This window comes from Cibotium barometz, chromosome 1, assembly GCF_041138505.1.
Source record: "Cibotium barometz isolate CiBa-2024 chromosome 1, ASM4113850v1, whole genome shotgun sequence".
Classification (NCBI taxonomy): domain Eukaryota; kingdom Viridiplantae; phylum Streptophyta; class Polypodiopsida; order Cyatheales; family Cibotiaceae; genus Cibotium; species Cibotium barometz.
In genome coordinates, this window is record NC_141046.1 from 17,302,934 (window position 1) to 17,316,177 (window position 13,244).

Below are 13,244 nucleotides of genomic sequence, written 5' to 3' on the forward strand. Positions count from 1 at the left end.
AGATTTTTGGCCAAAACTGTGAAAATAACCTAGCTCTCTGCTTTGCCTACGTATGAGATAGAGCCCGCGAGTGCACATTTGCAAGTAGAAATGCACGTTCCTTGGTCTGATAGGGGAAATCTAGAAAATATTCGTTTCCCATAAATGGCCATAATGATAAAAGCTAAATCATCACGTGGGCCAAAATCCCACCATTGTAGTTAGCAGAGCTGTCAGATTGACATATGTATGTACTCCGCAAAAGATAGCCACGAGAGAGAGAGAGAGAGAGAGAGAGAGAGAGAGAGTAGAAAAGCAAGATTTGCACAAGCGATTGAAATTGTATAAAATAGAGAGAGAGTAGACAACACCCTTCTTGGGGGTTTATAGTGCAATGTGAAAGATGGATGTGTGACACGCTGATGTGGCAGATATTACACGTGGCAGCAAGCCATTAGGATGAGTGGATACTACAAGATATCTCTTACAAATATGCTTTTACAGCGTTGCTGTAGCCTGTATCCCCCACTTCAATGGCCAGCTCCTTCACAATTCGCCCTTCTCTGGATTTTGTGGGCGTCGTGCGCTCTTCATCATCTGGGCATCCCTCTCTCTCAGCTGCAGCTGCTCGCCATCTTCCCACCAGCCTTCGCCTCGATTTTTCTCCAAGTAAGCCCTTTCCCAACAATCCATGGCGTAAATATAAAGTAAATTAAAAAAAATTGAAATAACATTAAGAAAATTACTCTGGTCGTCGTGTAGAAAACCCTTTGGATTAGGATGCTTGCAATTGAAATTTAATATTTATCTTCTCATTTGTTGAAATGAAAAAAGAAAAGGAAAAGTTGAATTTTGCAGGCCTGCAGACGAAAATGGTTTTTCTCCCTTTGTTAAAAGAACAAGCTTCTGGGATTGAAATTGGGTTTTCTCAATCTTAATGTAGCAGAAGCTTAATCTCCGTAGAGCGCAGACCTTTATCTTCTTCTCATTCATAGAATCCCGTTCTTGTAAAATGCATAATTATAACCTCCTATCAAAGGCCTCTCAAAACTATAGCCGATTCTGTCTTTTTCCGAGTAGTGAGTCAAATTGGCAATGACAAATCCTCCCACTAATATCAGAAATCAAGGAAAATGGCCTTTTACATAGCCACGATGCAATCCAGTCAAAGAGTGAGGTTTTCCCTCATCCTTAACCTAGATTCTACACGTGATAATTATGGATGGTTGCCACTCTGCCCCATGGGCATGAGCGCCATCACTTAAAATCACTTTGAAGACAACAGCTGAGGATCGGTATTTTGGTATTGAACCTTCTTAAATTCAGGTCAAGGATGAGCATCATGTTCTTCAGGTCAGAGGCTGCCTCCTGTATCCGTAGTATTCAATGCAATCTGTTCAAGAATCTCACCATATACAACTGTTTGAGCTAGGCCATCTTCGCCGATGCCAGCACAGTCTCTACTCGATTCAGGCTCACGTGCTTTTGATGACTTCTCACTTTTGTCTGAGGCATGCTGTTGTGTAGTGATAGTTTATGGCGTTTTGCAACTACTTTCAGAGTCCAGCTTTTCTCTTCTACCCATATTTTACTGGGTCGTCATTGAATCTCGCTCTCCTACTCTCTGAGAGAGAGAGAGAGAGAGAGTTATTACGGGCTGCTTGTTTAGACAAGAAAAGGGGACTAAGGTTAATAACCCTAGGAATGCAGTGATAGACACATGGTAACTGTAGCAGAACCAGAGAACATAGGTTAAAATGATGACAACACGGAAACCTGGGATTCATGACAACTTCAACGGCTTATATGGCACAGCAGCTGACAATGCTGAAGTTTGTGCAAGCAACAATGCTAGGTTGTTCCGATGGTGGCAAAGTTGAGAGAAGGTGAAACTGCATGCAGGTTGGATGGTGACAATAGTTGATGGCAGTCATATCCTTGGGCTATGAATGATGATGGGTTGGTGAGCATGACAGCTGTATCTGACTGATACGTTGGATCATCAATGTATCCATACATATCAAAAAAAGCTAGCTTCAATGTAAAGTTCCTCAAACTCTTTCCGCTCTCCCAAGAAGGGATAGAGATCTGTGTGGGGAGTTTACCAGGTGCAACTTGGGGAGTTTGGGAGCGCAACTCCTTTAACTGTCTCTGCATATCAAGAACTGTGGAGTACAGTGAAGTCACAAGAGGAGGAGGAGATTCAGGGGGATGAGGAGTAGGTGATGACTGTCTGAGAGGCAGAGGAGGTTACATAAAGCACATATATTGTTGTAATGGTTGAACTTATGAAGTAAAAGCAGGAAAATGATTTGGATCAATACTTCATACCGCTCCCTAGATGGGATGTCTCATATGCTGAAGTGGAACCTGCACAATAGGAGACAAGTGTGCTTGATTTCCCTGCAGTGTATCCATGGGCTAAGTGGAGCCTTCAGCTGTGACCTCCGGTATGGTAGGTAGATGTATTGGCTGCCCACCAAAAGAGTCCATAGCCATAGCTGCCGTAGCATGATGTTCCTCTATAGAATCAACATGACCAAAGCCTAGAGAGAGTGCAGAATTCAGCAAGCGTGAAATAGTGTGGGTCTATGAATGGGATACACCTGCAGGTAGTCCATCAGACGAACTACCATTCTGGCAGCGGCAGCTGGCATGGCATCTGACCAGTGCCATCCGACCAGCCAACCAGCCTTCCCCCCATATAAGGAGGACCTTGGGGCTCGCTTCCTCTCAGCGTTTTCTGAGCAAAGCGACACTCTGGTGAATCTGTGTGTGTGAGTGGTGCGTTTGGGGCGATTCTCCGGCACTAGTACTTGGTTACCATTCCCGGTGTTGAGCTTGAGCTCTTGGGGCCACTTGTAACAGGTGTTTGTAAATAAGGATTCTTGGTTGTGTCTTCAATTCCGTTGTGCAACATTCCTTCTCTGTGCAGACACTCGAGGGCAAAGTCTTTATAGTTGGTATCAGAGCCTAGAGAACCAGCCGGATTTTTTTCAAGGGCCCATAGGTTTGGGCAAGCGGAATTCAGTTCGGAACTCTCTTCTCTACAGCTGCGTTTTCGGCTAGTGCTGTATTGGGTCATCCCTGGACTAGTGGTTGATTCATCAACCAATAGCCACACCCAAAACCCTAACTTCATCGCGCATCAAGTGCGCTCCCATCTTCATCACTTCACGCACCGGTTCCCACTTTGACCCAGCAAGCCAGGCATTTGAACTTGCTGGCAACCGAGCTTGTTGAAGACAAACAGTGCCTTGGATTTTTGCTTCCCTTGGGCGCAGTCAAGCTTGGCGGAGGAATCTTCGGTGTCTTCTTCAACTTTGACCGGTACCATGGCTTCTGTAGAGGAAATGGCGGAGCTTTTGGTAGGTATCATGTGTGCCATGCGGATGGCTATGGCCGACCTTACAGCCGGAATGGCGCAATTGGAGTCCAGACAGCGGTTGCCGGTTCCGAACATTCTGGCTGTGGATCGGACTCCCGGTACCCCGTTCGTGATCTTATCCCCGCCCTCGTCTAGGGCTAGCTCGCGTCCGTCCGAACGGCACCGGCATCGGGACCCGACGACTCCTTTTTCGGCAAGTTAGTGCTGTAAACCGGCCTCGGTCTTCAGAAAAAACCAAAGGGCGGTGCAAAAACAAACTTGCACACAAAACACTTCAACACCTTTGAGGACCAAGAAAAGGAAAACAAAGAGAGGGAGCTAGAGTGCTCTTGCAAATAGTACACGGACACCGATTGGCCCCAAAACGCAGTGGCGCCCCTGTTAGAAGTCATCTCCTGTCTATACAGTTACACCAGGGCCTCTGTTGTGGGTGTGCCTGCCCGGATTAGGTGTTTTCTCATTTTTCCCCACTCTCCATATTTTTTCCTATTTTTTAGGCGTGGGAGGCTGTCCTGAGTGGTCCAGGTGTTTGCTAGTTGGTCCTGCTTCTCTCTGCTACTAGCCGACTGATGTTGATCAGGTCGTGGACCGTCTAGGGCTGGCCGACTGCAGCTGGCCTGGTGGTGAGGCTGTTAGCTGTCCTTAATGCTGGCCGATTGCACATATATGGGGCCATATAAAATGGCCCCATGTCCCCCCACTTGTTGTATCATATTTTCAAAATTTTCTTGTGTATATAGAGCAGAGTTACATGCCTCTCTCTCTCCTTCTCCATTGCTGTATTTTTTTGCAGTGCATTTGCTCTTGTGTTATTTTGTCATCATCTCCGCTGCATATTCTAACATGGTATCAGAGCTCTAGGCTCTTGATAGATCTTGGGAATTGTGTGAGCAAGAGGGGGGCTGTTTTGTTGCTGATTGGTGGACTGTTTTGGACTGTTCGGGACGAGGAGAAGCAAGAGGAAGGCGGGCTGATTTGCTGGACAGCCACTTGTTGCAGGTTTAAGTTCTTCTTTTTTCCCACCCACCCACCCTTTTCAGTTATATCCCCGCAATGGCAGATTTACTTGAGATGGCTGAGAAGTGTATCAGATGGATGTCAAATCTGCGTTTCTTAATGGTGACCTGCAGGAGGAGGTGTATGTTGAGCAGCCTGCAGTATATGAGACGCTGGTTGGTTCATTGATCTGGTTGCTGAACACCAGATTGGACTTGAGCTTTTCTGTGGGGCTGTTGAGCTCATTCATGCAGACACTGTTGAAGTCTCATTGGGACGCAGGATTGCGGATCTTGTGGTATGTGTAGGGTACGAAGGATCTTGGACTCTTCTACACAGGAGGGGGATTGATGGATGGAGTTCGACTCCAAGGTTGGAGTGATTCAGATTGGGGGAGGAGATCCAGACACGAGGAGATCTACTTCAGGTTACAGTTTTACCCCTGGCTCAGGAGCAATTTCTTGGAGTAGTAAGAGGCAGCTAACTATTGCCTTATCATCGATAGATGCAGAGTACCGGGCTGCTTGTGGTGCTGCTTGCGAGGTTGTGTGGCTGCAGAGGTTGCTTGGCGAGATTGGGTTTCCACAGAAGGAGCCCACAGTCATCCAGTGTGATAACTAGAGCTGTATAGCTATTGCTCGGAACCCAGTCTTCCATGCCCGGACCAAGCATATAGAGATACAATATCACTTCGTACGTGAGAAGATCTTGGCTGGTGACATCTTGCTACTTTAATGTTCGACGGCGGCGGAGGACAATGCGGCGGACCTCTTCACGAAGTCTCTCCCTCAGGCTATGCTCCGGCGGCACTCCAGCTCCCTGGGGTTGGTTCCACATCCAAGAGCTGAGAGGGGTGTTAGAAGTCATTTCTGTCTATACAGTTACACTCAGGCCTCTGTTGTGGGTGTGCCCACCCAGATTAGGTGTTTTCTCATTTTTTCCCACTCTCCATATTTTTCCCTATTTTTTAGGTGTGGGAGGCTGTCTTGAGTGGTCCAGGTGTTTGCCGGTTGGTCCTTCTTCTCTCTACTGCTGGCCGACTGATGCTAATCAAGTCGTGGACCATCTGGGGCTGGCCGACTGCAGCTGGCCTAGTTGTGAGGCTGTCGGCTGTCCTTAATGCTGGCCGACTTCACATATATGGGGCCATATAAAATGGCCCCATGGCCCCCCACTTGTTGTATCATATTTTCGGAATTTTCTTGTGTATATAGAGCAGAGTTACATGCCTCTCTCTCTCCTTCTCCATTGCTGTATTTTCCTGCAGTGCACTTGCTCGTGTTCTCAGATTTTGTCATCATCTCCGCTGCATATTCTGACAGCCCCTTGCAGTATTTCTTTAATTGATTATAAGAGAGCTTTGATTACAATAAGGCTGGAAGCTCAGCCGTCACAATAGAAATCCTGAAGCCTGCAAAGGCCCTGCATCATGGCTTCTTGTCCACTCAGCATTCACAAACAATTCCAGCTATTGTTCACATCAAAAGACTCTTTCACATTGAGTCCTGCATACAGAAGCTTTCTCCCATGATCAGGGCTGCTACAACCATCCAAAGCCTCTCACCCTATGAACAGCATCACGCCCTGACACATCCAGTGCTCCTGCATCACAACAAAGACTCCAAACTATTCTCCAAAAGAGAACTCGCATCACAGCAGAGCATACCATACAGTCGACACACTTGTACCAACCCTCTCTGCCTTCCATGGGTACTATCCATCTCAGTCATGGATTCTCGAACCCGTCCAATCAGCAGCAAGGCTGTACCAAACATGTGTCCATTCCTATACCCTCTGCCTGCATGTGACCTATCTCCTAGCCAAACCAAAAACATTTTTCCTCAAGAAACCTACGACCTGTTTCCACATGAAACTCTTAGGCCTGTTTTCCCTTGAAACCTTTGTCCTGTTTCCATACAGAACCATTCACAGCACCATTCAACAACAGTGCCAACAACGGCATACATCTAGTTACCTGTTCCCTCATGAAACATCTAGGAACATAGAGATGCCCATAACTGTAGGTCCCTCTGTTCCTTTTCAGCAGGAAGAAAACAATCTGCTCCATGAGCATGCGAGCTTGCGAGCTTGCATCACACCCATGCCAAGAAACACATCAAGTGACCTGTACTTGGAGCCGGAAACCCAGGCACATAGCTGAATTTGCAGCCAACCAAAAACAGCCCATAAACCGTCTCAAAACAGTCTTCTGGTCCTCCTGCAGTTCTGCCCGCCCCTCTTCCAAACAAGAGAGAGAGAGAGAGAGAGAGAGAGAGAGAGAGAGAGAGAAAAGCCTGTTCATCTTTGTGCACTACCTGTAGTCTGGCCACCCTCCTTCCAAAAGAGAGAAAACACAGTTCAGCCCTGACAGTCCTCAAAAAGTTAAAAACGCCTCTTCCTAGCTGCAGCTGCCCACGAAGAGAGAGAGAGAAGTCCTGCGCAGCCTTCCACAAGAGAGAGAGAGAGAAGGTGCAGTCTTGCGCCTCCCTCCTACAACTGTCTGCAGCTCGCCAATAGCCAAGAGAGGAAAGTACACGTGCTGCAGCCCGACCTCCTTCCCAAAGCCATGGACAGCCCTGCGTTTCCTGCAGCCCAAACCTCTAGCTTTCCAAGGAGCGAGAGATAGAGCCCCTCTGCAGCTGCCCGACTTTTTCCCCAAGATTGAAGCGCATGAGTCTTCCCACAAGCTAAAGCTCCTGTGTGTGTACTGCAGCCAGCCCTTCCCAGAGAGAGAAAGCACGCACACGTAAGTTGCAGCCCGACTCTCTCTCCATAAAAAGGGTCTCCCCCAAAAATAGCTTATGGGCCACGATCCCTCCATAAAGGGTATTGGTTTATTTTTAAAGGTTTTAAACCCCTTTTCCACATGGGTTAAATAAAAAGAACCGTGTGTCCACCATGTCCCCGTGCACACCTGCATACTGTCTAGAGAAAAACACAGGGTCATGACAAGTGCCGTTCACGCTCTCTCGGGAAGCGATTGTTTAGCTTGGCTTCCAGCCCTCCTGACAGTCATTTCAGTAGCAACAGCTCGTCGACTTCCTCTTTCTGTAGTTCTTCCCCTTCGCGAAGCTCCTCTCATCGACAACAGCACCCTTCGGCTTCGGGCGGAGTAGAAATGTTATGACTTGGGATGAGTGCACTTGGCTGCTCAAGTTGATCAAACCCCCTAAGTTTTCTGGTAAGATGGATGGTGAAGTGTCACCAATTGGGTACGGTAGATGTCAGCTGCGCTCGCAGCAGCAGGTGGTTCGGATATGTTCCAACTTCACTCGGTTCACACAGCTTTTTCTTGTGGTACTCTTCTCTGGTGGGAAGACTATGTTTGCCATCACACTATCCGTAACTGGGAAGATTGTTGTACTGCAGTCCTTCGCCAGTTCCTTCTGGTTCGGCTTAAAGCGGCAATGGGATCGCGTGCAACAGCTTTTTGGAGAGAAGATTTTGGATTACCTCTCCCGCTTCTGGAAACTTATATGCTTCCCTGGACCGTTCGACGGTCGGAGCAAGTGTAGCGGTTCATGGATGGTCTTCGTTTTCCTTTGCAGTCTGACGTCACGGCACTTGAGCCTTGAAGTCTGGAAAAGGCCTTCAATTTGGCCACCACTTTAGCAGCCCGAGAGGCTCCCAAGCCCAAGAACTCTCAATAGCAGCAGTAGCAATGCAAGGACAAAGCCAAGGGGCCCAAGCCTTCTGATGGCAAGGGAAAAGCCTAGTGGGGGAGAGTCTCTAAAGCTCACCCCTCATGAGCGTTGGGCTAAGTAGGCAGCTGGACAATGCTTCTACTGTGAAAGTACGGAGCATATTGGCAAGAATTGCCCAAAAAAGAAGCTAAAACAGGATGGTAAAGGCAAGGAAAAGCAAAAGACCGGGTCACAGCTATAGTTGCACCTCCGGCCCAGAATTTCAGCTTCTACAGCTCCCTCTACCTCAAGTTTTGTGGCATCCTTATGTCTGACCCGTTCTAGTCAGCTTTCTGTAGTTCTTGGATGGCATGATACAGTTATGTGCTGTGGTATCCTCCATGGGAATCCGGTGTCCATTCTCTTTGATGGAGGTGCTTCCGAGGACATTGTGCAGGATTGTTTGGTGGAGCGTCTAAAACTCTCCACAATTGCAGACACCAGTGGGATTGTCCTCACCCCTGTAATGCGTGGCAAGAAAAAACGGTCTAACTAGTTTCGAGTCCAAGGTTATGTCCCTCATCGATTATCAGATGCATTTGTGACTCAAGCTTCGATTGAGGAAATGTATGAAACTCTTTTTGATCTTGAATATAAATCGTTGTGTTGTTTCAATTATCTTTTAAACTCTGAAATTTCTTTGGGATCATTTGCTTGTGAACGGAATTGTGCGGGATTGTTTGGTGGAGCGTCTAAAACTCTCCACAATTGTAGACACCAGTGGGATTGTCCTCACCACCGTAATGTGTGGCAAGACAAAACGGTCCAACTAGTTTCGAGTCCAAGGTTACAATTGTAGACACGAGTGGGATTGTCCTCACCACCGTAATGTGTGGCAAGACAAAACGGTCTAACTAGTTTCGAGTCCAAGGTTATGTCCCTCTTCAATTATCAGATGCATTTGTGACTCAAGCTTCAATTGAGGAAATGTATGAAACTCGTTTTGATCTTCGCTGTGTTGTTTCAATTATCTTTTCAATTCTGAAATTTCTTTGGGATCATTTGCTAGTGAACAGAATTTTGTTGCTTCTAATGAAATAACCAAGGAACAAGAACTTTTGGATCAAATTTTACATGAGTATTGTGATGTGTTTCCTAGTGAGTGCCCAATGGTATTCCTCCTACGAGGACTGTAGACCATGGAATTGAGTTGTCTAATAGCCATCCCATCTCTTGGCAACCGTATCAAGGGAAGAGGACGAGATTGCTCGGCAATTACAGGAGTATCTCAGTAAGGGCTTTGTTCAATCGAGTAAGTCTCCACAGGTGGCACCCATCTATCAAAGAAGAAAGAATTGTGTCTCCACAGGTGGCACCCATCTATCAGAGAAGAAAGAATTGTGTGTTGATTACGAAGGGTTAAACAATCTCACCATCAAGAACAAGTATCTTTTACAAAGGATGGATAACCTAGTTGATCATTTTAAGGTGCAAAATATTTCATGAAGATTAATCTCAGATCATCAGATAATATAAAACCCGAGAATGTGTCTAAGATTGCATTTTGAACATGGTATGGCCACTGAGTTTTTTGATGGTATACATAAACTAATGCTTACTGCTCTCCTCTGTGCGTTAACAAAAAATGCTAATATGGAGGTGTACTCTGATCAAATGTTCTAGCTGCATGCCCTTAGTCTTGGCTCTCTTACCCTTGGTCTTGGCTCTGCATCCCCTATCGTTAAATGCTCATGAATGACCCTTGACCTGCATTTGATGGCAAGACGGATTCAGGTCGGCCAGCTCTTTTCATGTCATAAAATACCTTTAAAATGTGTTCATATTGTGCCAATACTTGTCCCAACCATTGGTGGGCACCTCCGGGTGCCTATAGGGCTACCAAATCTGCACCAAACAGCCCCACTTTTATCTCTAAATTTACCCTTTAGGCGGCTGTAAGAAATACGCAAACATATACCCATGCTATTACATTGGTGATGACGAAGACGAGGGTCAACCCAATGCATGGCCTGTATATGTTTTCTTGCCTAGCATAGTTATGGCACCATGGGTGTGAGTCTGGTAATGCAAAGCCAAAATAGAGCTGGTGCGGGAGGGCATCCTTTGATGTTTCACATCAATGTCATTGGCAAGCATCTCTGAGATTTTATCTCCGCACGCTTGCATGTGTGGTTTTTTATTGTTTTTATTGAGAGAGAGAGAGAGAGAGAGAGAGAGAGAGAGAGAGTAACGTCTTCAAAAGACTCAGAGGGTCTATGAGACCGAAAAGGTTATCCATGATGAATAATGAACCATGGAAAAGAAAAAGTATTATGTAAAGCTAGCCACATAAGCTAAAATGTCCAATTGATGATGCTACATGATGACAATATGTGATCATACATTGATATCACCCCCCTCCATAATGGAACGCAAAGAAGCTATAGTGTCTCCCCTCTGTGATCGGAGCTGTCCAAGGATATCCTGGATCTGCAGCCTTTGGGTGGAGGGATGAGGCCTCTGAGATGGGGGGCATTTGGCTTTGTGAAGGGAGCATGCACACTCACTAGTGACACCTGTGTACATTGGGCTAGAGTATCACGCATCCGTGTAGGCTGTCGTGGACCTAGCTGGTCGTGTTTCTGCTCCTGTTGGGCACTATAGTCAGTTGCTGTGACGACCCAAAGATATCTGTGATGGTGGTCTGGGAGGCACCTCATTGGTTGTCTCCCAGATTGCTGCCTCAGCATGAGCTCTCTGTGATGGTGAAACTCCAAGCAAATGCATGCCTACGCATCTTTGGTCCTCATACTACATGACGTGGAGAGGGGGCCAAATTAGAGACAATGAAAATCTCATAGTAGGGTTGGCTTCTGAATAAATAGTGCTCCTCGTCCCCCCCCCCCCCAGTGGTGCATACAGTGCATAAATGTGCATCTTGTGGGATGCCCTCGGCTCTGTCAGGCTCAACCCTAAGACAATGAGAAGATACCCTCAGCTGGCCAATCGCTATCCGTATGGCATGTGACTTGTGCATCTGTTAGTACCCTTTGCCTCAATGAACCCATCCCGTGAAAGTCTCAAAAAATGCTGTGTAAAACTGAGGTGGTGGGGACACCCGTGTCCGGCTTATGTGGAAGTCCAGCTGAATGAGACAGTTGATATCTTGCCATGAGAGAGAGAGAGAGAGAGAGAGAGAGAGAGAGAGAGAGAGAGCATGCCTAAAACTCGCTGTTGACCTTGCTCTGTTGTAGTTGTTGACCTCTCAATTCATTAAAATTTAAGCATGGATAGAGTCTAGACAGCAAGAAACATAATGAAATACTCGCTCAATCACCATACAACAGCACCACCAGTTTTATGGTTCAATGCCCAAACATGTGCCTTTGGTTCAATGCCGATTTTATGGCTGTAAATGATGTCTATCTTGGCCACTCTGTTTCCAGCTTGCACGATTTTGTAGGCCTTTGCGTCCAGGCATTGGAATCTCCCATCACACACATGCACGTACTACTATGGCTACTGGTCTGCTCGATTATTGACTATGTCCTTATAGGGTTCACAATGGCTTCCGTGCATCTGAAACATTATTCATGTGACAAACTGAGAGTTGCCTGTGTTTGTTATCCCAGTGCCATTCCATAAATATCATGTATGGGCTTTTAAAGCAGATGCTTTTAAAGTTTTGTTGCATTCTGGATGTTTGGATTGTGGGATTTAAAATATGTCGTGCTTGGTATATGATGGGTTCTTGTGGTTTTTTCCACGAAAGAAAAGGAAATGTTATTATCTGTGGCCCCATGAAAGCATTTTTTTCTCGTGTCTTTGCCAAATGCATGAAAATATTATGCTTGTGTGTTTTTTTCTGCATAATGCATTTTTTGGTGGCTTAATTTCTTGTTGACAGCAGCCTGTGCAGCTACTAGATTCAGGAGAGAAGAAAGCTTATATGTGGTCCGAGCCGCGACCGAGCAGGCTGTGAGTGGTCAGTTGGAAAAAATGGATTCGGCTGATGATGATGTTTGTGAGCTGGTAAGCAGGCTTGAGCTGACATTGGGTGAAGGGGAAACTGCAATTGATGCCTACTTGGTGAAAGCTATGAAGAATAACAATGGTGCTGCGGTGTTACTCTTGACGGATATTTACGGCTACAACAACAATGATACCCGAGACTTTGCTTATCGGCTCTCATGTTTTGGCTATAAGTATGTTTCACCGTCTCCATGAGATCTTTTTGGATGTATTCCTAGACAGAGAAGTGCTTGACCTCGAGTTTTGTCCCCTATTGTAGTGTTCTTGTCCCGGATCTGTTTCGTGGAATGCCGTGGACTAAGGGTAGACCTAGGAGCGAACTTGAGGACTGGCGGGCCCAGCATCCTGTAGAGAGAGTTGCGAAAGACATAGACACAGCAGCAGACTGGTTGATGGAAGAAATAGCTGCAGCTGATGCCACAAAGAAGCTGGGTCTTATTGGCTTCTGTTTTGGAGGAGGCCGTACACTGGAGGTGCTCGCTAGAAATGGCCCACAGCAATATGCGACTGCCGTGAGCTTCTATCCCACAAGGTTCGATGCAGCATTGGCTACACAGATAAATGTGCCAATCCTCTTGATTTCTGGCGACCAGGATGAGCTGTGTGCTTCGGACAAGCTCCAAAATTTAGCAAGTCAGATTAAGGACTCCCAAGCTCGAATCTATCCTGGACGTGGCCATGCCTTTGCTCACTGTCCTTCTTCGCCTGATGAAGATGAGGATGCCGAGGATGCCTTCTTAGCCATGAAGTCTTGGCTACATGAGAAGTTAGTAGTAGCGAGTGCATAGGAAAGTAAAAATGTATGTTGACTCCATCCTTAAGTATTTGCGTATCTGATTGAGCGAAGGTCCTTAAGAACATTTGTATGTACTGCTCTTATATATGCAAGACTTGCATGGTCCTGCAAAGATGTGGAGAAGGGGCAAGTTCCTTTAAGGTAGGAGAATCAACTTTTGTATGTCTATGTTAATCTTGCTTTTGGACCGGAAGAATGCATTGCAAACAGTATATATGCCCGATTGGTTAGCTCCCATGTGTGATGTCACCGAGGAAGCACCTAGGGGGACTTTGAACCTGAGACCTCTTGGTCCTAGGCAAACACCTTCACCACGGGAGCTATCATCTCATTGGCGTGTAAGTGTAGGTATTGATGAAGAATGTTTATGAAGCTTTTAGGGTGCATTAGGAGATAGATATTGCAATTGTAAAGGACCATGCCCCTCTTG

The 13,244-nt window shown here is 46.3% G+C and overlaps 1 protein-coding gene across 2 annotated transcripts; it reads left to right on the top strand.

Moving 5' to 3' along the window:
* Nucleotides 1–484: 484 nt before the first annotated feature.
* LOC147641662 (alpha/beta-Hydrolases superfamily protein) lies at nt 485–13,024 on the top strand. 2 transcript variants are annotated; one of them, XM_086797800.1, is made up of 3 exons: nt 485–648; nt 11,894–12,191; nt 12,278–13,024. In XM_086797800.1, the coding sequence occupies exons 1-3, from the start codon at nt 513–515 to the stop codon at nt 12,804–12,806; spliced, it is 963 nt and encodes a 320-aa protein (XP_086653926.1). In that variant the 5' UTR covers nt 485–512; the 3' UTR covers nt 12,807–13,024. The 2 variants fall into 2 exon arrangements, with proteins under 2 accessions (XP_086653926.1, XP_086653987.1); XM_086797861.1 differs by having other exon boundaries at nt 487–648; nt 11,897–12,191.
* Nucleotides 13,025–13,244: the final 220 nt, after the last annotated feature.

What these genes read in the sequence shown, in the direction of transcription:
- LOC147641662 (XM_086797800.1), top strand. Translation starts at nt 513, where the DNA reads ATGGCCAGCTCCTTCACAATTCGCCCTTCTCTGGATTTTGTGGGCGTC. An exon ending in TCGCCTCGATTTTTCTCCAA is followed by an intron (nt 649 to 11,893) that starts GTAAGCCCTTTC and finishes TCTTGTTGACAG; the next exon opens with CAGCCTGTGCAGCTACTAGA. An exon ending in CTCTCATGTTTTGGCTATAA is followed by an intron (nt 12,192 to 12,277) that starts GTATGTTTCACC and finishes CCCCTATTGTAG; the next exon opens with TGTTCTTGTCCCGGATCTGT.